The following is a 9856-nucleotide window of genomic DNA, read 5'->3' as shown; positions in this document are numbered from 1 at the left end:
TGCTAATCAAACAAAAAGTTAAATCACTTCTACTAGAAAAGCTATTTTTTAAATATTAAAAAAATTTCATTATAATACTGGTCGGCAAATGTTCACAAGGATATTATGTCCAAACGTACTCATATAGAATTGGAAATTTCAAAATCATTCTACTTTTTTACTCACCTTGGGCAAATTTTAATCTGCTGTGAATCCTCCCTATGGCCAATTCCCTGGAGGCTTCTATTTTCAATAAAAATAGAAAACATTTGATTTGTTTTCTTCCCCTACCCCCTCCGTACTCCTCTGTGGACTGAGAACCCATGGAATACCAACTATGTATTAACCAAGTGTGATGGGGAAGCTGTACTTATGAAGTTGAATTCAGTTTGCTGGCAGAAAAGTAGGAAACAGCAGTGTGTTGCAGTGCATACCAGGTCTCCCCTGGCGGCTCAGAAGGTAAAGAATCTGCCTGCAGTGCTTCCTGATTAACGTTACCAAAGGTGCCAAGTGGGTAAGTGACAATGGAAGGGGGATATCAAGACCCCCACAATATTGATATTGTAGGGGTCATATTGTAGGGGTCACAGACATTGATCAAAGAGCCACTGGGGAGATAAGAGAATTCTAACCAATCAATCTGGCAGTGACCTGGTCACCAAGGCTCAAAGGCTGCTGTCAAACCTCACACCTTTTTCAAGGAGATTACCTGAGGTTTCCCCTTTGTAAGAGGAATTACATTGGCAGAAGTGGATAGCAGGACTGTGACAATAGAGGGAACCATGACCTGGCCGACTAGAGCTTTTTCACTTCCTTGCTAACTCTCTGCTTCACACTGAGGCCAGAGATATTTCCTTTCCCTCATTTCTCTATCCCTGTATCAAAAATTTGTGTTTACTTCCAGTTACGTTACATGGACAGCTTACAAGAGGTAAGAGATGCTTGAACTTGAATTGAGGAAAAGAAGAGGAAATAGACACATTTCCAAATGATTTTCATTTATATAATGAAAATAAAATTTTTACACAATCAACAGAAACACACCAAGATTTTTTGCGAAAAATATTTTTAAATAAATTTTTGTCTTTTTTTTTTACATTCTGATATACATATGTAACAAGGTTTATGGCACTGTAACCAGAATCAAATCAAAGAGAAAAAAAAAAAGGAAAAAGGTGGGAAAGAAAGTAACTGGTTTTGTTTAATTCCTTTCTATCTCCAAGCTGGCAACTTTGCACTATTTGTCTATTTTTCAGCTGCCAGCTCTAACTCATTTGCACACTCAAAACACCATATTATTGCACAAGAAGCCATTGAAGGCATATGGTATAATGGTCAGTTCCTTGCTATTTGAAAAAAAAAAATCTCTTAAACACAGAGAGGGAAGAAAAGTAATCCAGAGTATGAAACACACAAAATCAACAGTATCCTTTGTCTCTTTAAAGAATGTGAAGGGTTCTTAGACCACTTAAGCTGCCCTGGTCTTCTCTTTGCACCAGTGAGCACAGCAGGGCTTGGTTTGGTTGGGTTTTTGTTTTCTATAAGGACAGGTCAGGCAGATCCTAGGTCTTCATGATTCAATGTCTTTTCTACTTACTTTGGGTTCTTTTTAATTGGTTTAAAGTATAGTGTCTTCGGTCTATGAACCTGCACAGACTAGTTAATCGTAAACTCTACAAATAGCTTAAAAGGAAAAGGGGAAGAAACAGGTTTTATGATATTTTTATTGTTGGCTTAAAAAAATGACTTCTTTAGACTCCCTGCTTTGTCAGTTGGTGGGAAGTAAATCTCAACGGCATCAAAAGTTAAATTCTTCTCACACTGGTTAAAAATAAAGTTTTTAAACAAGTTTGTTTCCATTCACAAACTTTACCCCCATCTAAAAAAAGAAGAAAAAGAAAAAAAGAAAAGAAAGAATCCATACTCCTTCCTCTTCATCTCCTAATGGAGAACAGTCATCCTTTCCAGCCAGACTATGGTCACACAACTGTCTCCACACCCATCAGCTTTGGTGTAAGGATTCGTGGTGTCACACCATTGTTCAGGTCTTCCTCAAACTCCAGCAACTGCCCCATGAAGTTAAGGTTTGGGGAAATAATTGGTCGTTTGCCTTTGACAAATTTATAAGCATCAGTCATGGTCATCCGCGTGTGCTTCATCAAGTAGGCGATGACGATGGTGGCAGAGCGGGACACGCCCGCCTGACAGTGGATGAGCAGCCCCTTCCCACACTGGTGAGCTTCCTCTGGAATGAGGGAGAAAAGCAAGAGGTGCAGGGCAGGGGACAGAGAGATGGAAGGAGAGAGGTTAACGTTTATCTAGACTTGGTGATGTCATATTCTGTAGAGAAAGACGACATGAAAATGGTTTGGAAACTAAGTATAATTTCCTACTTAATTGTGTCTGTTTATGGCACAACCTCCAGAACTGGCTAAAAGCAGCATTAGCTTGAATAAGAAGCTTATTTTACATTTAGAGGGATGAGTAGGTGAGAGTCATTCACCATAATAGTGGACTTCACAGGTGATGGTGGTCAACTGAGGAATGAGTTGTGACATAATCAGCCTAAATGTAGACACTGGTTAAGTAGACCCTTCTGATTAAGGATGTTAATTCCCATCGTCACACTGTGTCATTTATCGAAGCTAGTGTTATTAACAATGTCTCTCCTACCTGTGATAGAGAAAAAGCACTTCTTTTTTTTATATTGTAGAACTGCTCTGTACAGGAACTAGTATTAAATAGATAAGAGTGTCACCTCCATCTTAACTGTCCAATCCCCTCACATGCATACATGATGTTCTAACATGGTAATGATATGGATGACGGAGGAATTCCAGTGCTGGCTCAGAATCCAGGGCAATCGAAAAAGATAATACTTTAAAGGTTTTCAGATATATTAAAAACCCAGGAGAACAGCTTGTGGGCACTGTCTGAATGGATTCTCAGTGACACTTCTAAACTATTGGGTTGGCCAAAAAGTTCGTTTGGGTTCTTAGAGTATACAAATACCCAAATTTTTTGGCCAACCCAATAAAAGTCATCCCAAAGACAGTATCCCTGAAAAATATACCAATTAGAAGATTGGGAAAGGAGTATGTAAAGGAGAGCCAGATTTTAACATAAACTACTTCTACTGGTTACCCACTTATAGATCAACAAAACAAACATTGAGCAAATTTTCAACTTAAAAATTCAGAGATTTGACTTCCTTCTTATAGATAACAGTATTTTACAAAAGCATCTCCTGTTTTCAATTTCTTCTTTTTAGCACACACTATTTAACGGCCTCCACCCCAAGAGTGGAAAGCATGGGGGTAAAGAAGATGAGCCACAAAGGGCTAGGTCTGGCCATGGTTCCACCTCGTAGAGGACCTTGCGTGAATCCTGTAACTGCTCAGAGGCTCAATCCTCCTATCTGAATAATGGGAGTAATACTAACCAGGCATAGGGGAATACAGGAATAATATCAGCCAACGCAGCAATAACCAACTGTCATAGTTAAATCCTAAACCTAGACTCTGCTTAGTTTACATCAAACTCTCTGTGGATGCTATTATGTTTCTAAAACAGGGTGTATTTTTCTTAAAGCAAGACTGTAAGATTTCAGTTTACTCAATGATGTAACAATGAAAATTTAAAAACTGTGCCTGTGCAGGGTGTGATGTGGAATTGTTTCCAGCCTTTAATGCTATTTATTTTTGTTTTGTTTTGTTTTGTTTTTAAAAAACTAGGTAAGCCTGAATAATTTATAAGGAATGTGGATGCTTTGATTGAAATCCTTAGACCCTAAGCACATCTTATGCTACTCATTAAATAGAAAACAATTTCTTAACTTCCCCCAACTGGAACTAAGACAAAAAGTTGCACTCATGACATTATATGCCAACCAGGATGTTCCTCATCTACTTGGATGCAAACTTTTCTCCCTTGGGGCTCAAGATTTGATTCAGATATCATTAACAAAGAGTTTAAGGTATCTTTGCATCCACAAGCATTATGCATTAGAACTATTGTAACACTTGACTTACAGAAAAATCCAAACAAATTTTCTGGCCAACCCAATAATAGAGCCTTGTAAACACTGCCCACACTTCTGGCCCCAGTGTCTGGCCTTGGAGTCAAGAGCATTAGGCTCTGGTCCCTTCTCTAACACTAAAGTTCCTACAATCTAGGAGAAGTCACTTTACTTTTCTGAGTTCAATGACCATTCAGAATTTCCTTCCAGATTGAACATTTCATAGGCCTGCAAAACCAGGCAAGATCAGCAAGAAAATGCCTGGGCCAAGTGACCAGAGCTGCCAACTCTACAGCAAATCTACCTACTTCAGTGGCTGATAAATCCAAGTTTTTTTTTTTTTTTTTTTTTCTGACAAAGGAGTATTGAACTTGAGTGCATTCTTCCTGAGACAGAAGCCAGTGACAACTTGCTACAATATTTAGGAAAAGGACTGGGTCACTCTTTTGTAGTAAGAAAGACTGGAGTCACTTGAGAAAAAAATTGTTGAGTGCCAGGTCCTCTCCAAGTGATCATTTAAGCCTTGCAACAGTTTGAGGCTTAGAAGCAGCAAAAGTTAAAGTTGAGGATTAGGGTTAGGCTGGTCGTTGCTTCTCTGTGGAGATTAAAGCCTGCTGCTGCTAGAATTTTCTCTCCTTGGGAACTACACGGGCTATACCATTTGCTCTTTCCTACTTCAATGAGCCTGGATGAACTAAGGAAATCTAGTATCATCTCATGAGCGCTCAACCTCACACGCTTTGGCTACACAACTTTTAAGAATGGAGAGACAAAGCAAACAGAAGGGGAATACTACTCCCCACTCCCCCCACCACCTTCGCACTGATGTGATACATAAAGATGTTCACTATAGCACTATGTTTCTGAAAAATATCCTTCAGAAACGATCCTTCAGCAAATGCTACCTTGACCTCAAGCATTGGCAATTAACTCAAGGTAAGATGAGATGGCTGGATGACATCACTGACTAGATGGACGTGAGTCTGAGTAAACTCCGGGAGTTGGTGATGGACAGGGAGGCCTGGCGTGCTGTGATTCATGGGGTCGCAAAGAGTCAGACACGACTGAGTGACTGAACTGAACTGAAGGGAGACATGGATAAGCTTAGAAGTCTGTGTCATACTTACAATACAGTCAGCACTCAGTACCTGCAGGGCATTGGTTCCTGCATCCCTCTACTCCTGTGGATAAAATCCACAGATGTTCAAGTCCCTTTATATAAAATGGCACAGTGCAATCAGCCCTCCATATCCAGAAATTCCATCAGTGGTTGGCTGAATCTGCAGAGGTGGAACCTGTGGATCTGGTGCTGTGCTATGCTTAGTCATTCAGTCATGTACAACTCTTTGCGACTCCATGGATTGTAGCCTGCCAGGCTCCTCTGGGGATTCATGGGAAGCCCATGGGGATTCTCCAGGCAAGAATACTGGAGTAGGTTGCCATGCCATCCTCCAGGGGATCTTCCCAACCCAGGTCTCCCTCATTGCAGGTGGATCCTTTACTGTCTGAGACACCAGAAAAGCCCACCAGAGGGCAGGCTATATTTAACTCCCTACAAGATGCCAAGAAATCTCAGTAGACCATATACTCACGCACCTGTTTTGGCCACCAACTTCTTCCTTTCTACCAATTCTTTTGATATGATGTCATAGAACATCTCAATGCTAACCCCTGCCACTTTTTCACTGGGAACTGGAGACATGAGGTGGTCTCACTGAATGGATTCCCAACCCAGTTGAATGACTGTACTTTGATAACCATGGCTCCAAAACACTTGCTGGGTTATGACTTAGGAGAATACCCTGCACCAGGTGGGGGAGCCCAAAAACACTTCCGTGGAGCTTTTCTGCAACTCAGGCAGAAATCTTGGACCTGCTATCAAAGCAAAAAAGCCGGAGGGAAAAGGAAGCCAGAAGACGAGACTTCCCCATGGGAGATAGTTACCGATGAACTCAAAAGCCTCTTCAAAGTACTGCCGCAGGTTCTGCTTGTTGCTGTCGGTGGCCGGCAGCCGCTTGTAGTTGAACAGGCCTTTCTCGTAGTGGTAGAGGGGCAGGTGGGTGGTGACGTTGATGACGTAGCCAATGTTCAGCCGCTGCATCGTCTCCAGGTCCTGAGCGTCCTGCTCGTTGCCAAGGAACAGGAAGGGCAAGATGGGTGTCAGCTCCGCGTTCTCGATGTCGGGGGTGCTGGGGATGGATTGAGGTAGCATGCTCGAGGCCGCAGACGCGCCGCCCCCCACCTCCCGGCACTCTTGGAGCTGGAGGGAGTTATCACAGAGGTTTTCATGGTTCTGCTTAAAACTGCTAAGTCCACCTGGAACACAAACACAGGAAGTGAGAATGACTCCCCCCTTGAACTTCAGAGCTGTCAGAAGAATGAATGCGTGTAGTTGCTTATTGCATTTTTAGAAAGAAAATCAAAACACAAATGAAAGTCCCTTGGGAGACCCAGGACAAATTTTGGAGGCTGCATGCAGTACTTTGGAATTGTGCCTTTTATACAAACTGGGGCATGTTCCCCTGGAAAGAGTTCCACGAAGCATCAGGTAATTTCATTAGCCGCACATTTGATCTGCCCCTAAGAGTCATATGCTCAGTGGCCTATATACAGCCTGGCACTTTAGGAGCCCAGGAAGGCACAGATGACTTCCTCGGGTGTAGAATTTCTGCCAGTAACTAACTGGGCAGTGGAGGTGTGTGACTTGCACCCTTTGTAAGCTCACCTCACCCAGAAGGCCAAGTTTGCTCCCAAACAAGAGAGTGGTTACAAGCAAGGACCTTAGAAGAACCCAGATTATCTTGGTTATAATCCCAGTTCCACCACTTCTTGGGTCTGTGATCTGGATAAGTTAATTTCTCTTTCTTGGCCTCAAATTCCCCATCTGTAAAATGAGGGTAATGGCATATACCTCTTAGTATGATTAGGAATCTGGTATACAGGGATCCAGAGGAGGCAATGGCACCCCACTCCAGTACTCTTGCCTGGAAACTCCCATGGACAGAGGAGCCTGGTAGGCTGCAGTCTGTGAGGTCGCTAAGAGTCAGACTTGACTAAGCGACTTCACTTTCACTTTCATGCATTGGAGAAGGAAATGGCAAGCCACTCCAGTGTTCTTGCCTGGAGAATCCCAGGGACAGCGGAGCCTGGTGGGCTGCTGTCTATGGGGTCGCACAGAGTTGGACACGACTGAAACGACTTAGCAGCAGCAGCAGCATATAGAGATCCATACAAAGTATGCATCAAATGCAAATCATTTATGGGAATATATATCTTAAGGAAATCATCTGACCCTCATCAAATGCAAATCATTTATGGGAATATATATCTTAAGGAAATCATCTGACCAAAGATATCCAGCTAGATGCATAAAGATGTTCACTATAGCAGTATCCGTTTTCTAGAAAGGCCAAGTAAGAAACAAAACCATTTTTGAAAAGAGACAAGTTGTCAGTCACCCAAGTGCAATATTATGTAGCCATTCAGAGTTGTGAAAGGACCATGAAAATAAAGACTATGTTTCTATTTAATATTAAAGGAAAAAATCTGATTCAAAAATGTTCACCATCCACATGATCAAAAGCTAAAGAACCATGCAAAAAAGAGCACTAGTTTAAATTAGGAAATGTATGGATTATAGTCTATTGCTTAAATTTTTTCTTTAATATTTGTTAGATGTGTTTGTGGGTAAGCCAAAAGGATTATTATGAAGGTCAGATTACACAATGTACATGTAAGGGCTATGAAATCAGAGTTGACAGTATTACCTACTCAGTGAGCTCTAATTCTTATCCATCAGATACACTCTGGCCTTGCCTTTGAACACAGGCAGAAGCTGGAGATCACCTAGAAGCTGAAAGTCATCAGAACACATTTACCACTCCCTCTCTCCTCCAGACGGATGCCTTACTTCTTTCTTGATAGTTTGAGGAGATAAGAGAGGAAACATAAGTGTGAACAGGATATGGTTGTGTTAAAATAAATAAAGGAAGTTGAACTGTTCACCAGTTTCTGAATCTATGTCCTTCTCCATTTCAAGTCTCATCTCTGTCAACCACATCAGGAAGCTCCAGGCTGTACCCCAAGACCAAGTCTCAGTGCTGCTCACAGCCAGTGCACACAAGTTGTAAAAACCCGGGAAATCATTATTTTTATTAAGATGCAGCCATGACTCAAAGATGATTTGAAAGAAGTAGTATCATGACCATCTGTGTCTAAGCCTATTTGAAAAGAAAAACAAGAGCTACAAATTCATTTTAATTAATTTCTAGAATTAAACTCTGCCTTTACATCTTATTAGTTTATTCTGCTATGAAATAATGATTAAAATAAAAAGTTTGTCTGGATCCAAAGGGATCATTTTTCAAGCAGACAGAAGAAATGGAGATTATCAGTAAAAACTTCATTAGTGAATATACCTAAACAAGAATTTGAAATTACCCACCGTCACCAACACAAGCTCCATGAAAGAGACTGAAGAGTTATTTAGAAGTTTGCTCAGCTTTGGCTCCATAAAATCCTAGTAAACAGTTCCACACCAGTTCTGTAATGGGAACCTAGTTCACTTTTTTTTTTTTTTTTCCTTAAGAAAAAGACAGTTGTTACACTTTTCCATATAAGATGAGAGGACAGAACAACAAAACAAACTCAAAAGAAGCCTTTAGGGGGTAGGTGGGGGGGCAGGGAGACTTCTCTGTGTTCTTATTTAGGGTACTCAAGCTGTAATTTGTCTTAAAAGCAGCTAGTTTGGGGGAAAAAAATGCATGCCAGAAAACCACACACACAGAAAAAAAGCAACATAGAGCTTTTTAAAATTCTGTCTCTACACCTCCTTCCCCAATGACATCAGCTGGAGACTCCCCACCTGCCCAGTTGCCATAGCAGTTACACAAAGACATACAATGACATCAGTTGGCATGATATCAGCTCTTTGAGTGCAAACAATACAAGAAGAACTACTTTGTTTAAGGCCTTTGGTGCAACTGTGTTCTGGGGAGCCAATGACGTAATGCTAACAGGTGGCATGAGCCTTCCATTTGCCTAATGGGGGGAAAAAGCCCATGGGGGAGGGGAAGAGAGGGAATTGGAGACAGACAGACACAAAATGCTCCGGATCCCAGGGGGTGCTCACGTGCGAAATTATGTGTATGTTTAAGCCATGTGGGAACTCTGTTCATCGGATCTTTGGAGGCAGAGTGCATAGAAAAGGAAATATTCTAATTCACACATATTAACTAGACAAGGAAACGTTCATTGAGGGATATGAACAAACAGTCTGTTCAACTGCCAGTCTGCTGACCAATGTCAGCATCAGTTCTCCCTAAGGGTCATGCACAGCAAGATACTGCAGTTAAAGAACTCTGAGGATGCTGCTTACAGCAAAATGAACCAGTAGAATCCTATAGTAGTGGCTTTGAGAGAGATGTCTGTAGGGAGGACTGTTTTCTTCCCTTAGGGCTTTGGAAGTGAAGGGAAGGAGGAGGGCTTATGTGGTTCTCTCTTCCAAAGACTTTCCCTCCACCCTACCTCACCACATCCCACAGAAGCTGAACAGACTAGTCACTTCATGAGGAGTTTTGATTACTTTGTATTTGTTAGGACAACATAGGAGCATTACAAGATGACAACTAACAACTGAAATGGAAGCAGTGTCGCATGGTGGTTAAGAGAAGGGTGAGAGACAGTCAAATACAGACTGCAACTGTGATTATGTCTCATGAGAGCTGTAAGACCTGGTACAAATCTCTTTTCCTCATTAAGACTCAGTTTACTGATCTGTGAAGTGGGCATAATATCACCTACCCAAATTGTGGTATAGGATACCTATGTAAACATATGATCGGGCATTTGATAAGTAAT

At 41.5% G+C, this 9856-nt stretch overlaps 1 protein-coding gene across 1 annotated transcript in view; it reads right to left on the bottom strand.

The window, feature by feature from the left end:
* Window positions 1-956: 956 nt before the first annotated feature.
* The window catches only part of DUSP10 (dual specificity phosphatase 10), a 41144-nt gene continuing 32244 nt past the window's right edge, over window positions 957-9856 (bottom strand). Inside the window, exons 3-4 of the mRNA XM_010853259.1 lie at window positions 5942-6313; window positions 957-2224 (exon numbers count right to left, since the gene is read on the bottom strand). Of these exons, the coding sequence (XP_010851561.1) occupies window positions 1959-2224; window positions 5942-6313 (638 nt within the window). The 3' untranslated portion in view covers window positions 957-1958. The remainder of the gene's footprint in view (window positions 2225-5941; window positions 6314-9856) is intronic.

This window comes from Bison bison, unplaced genomic scaffold (assembly GCF_000754665.1).
Source record: "Bison bison bison isolate TAMUID 2011002044 unplaced genomic scaffold, Bison_UMD1.0 scf7180017864325, whole genome shotgun sequence".
NCBI classification, from domain to species: domain Eukaryota; kingdom Metazoa; phylum Chordata; class Mammalia; order Artiodactyla; family Bovidae; genus Bison; species Bison bison.
This window is presented reverse-complemented; position numbering and strand designations above follow the sequence as displayed.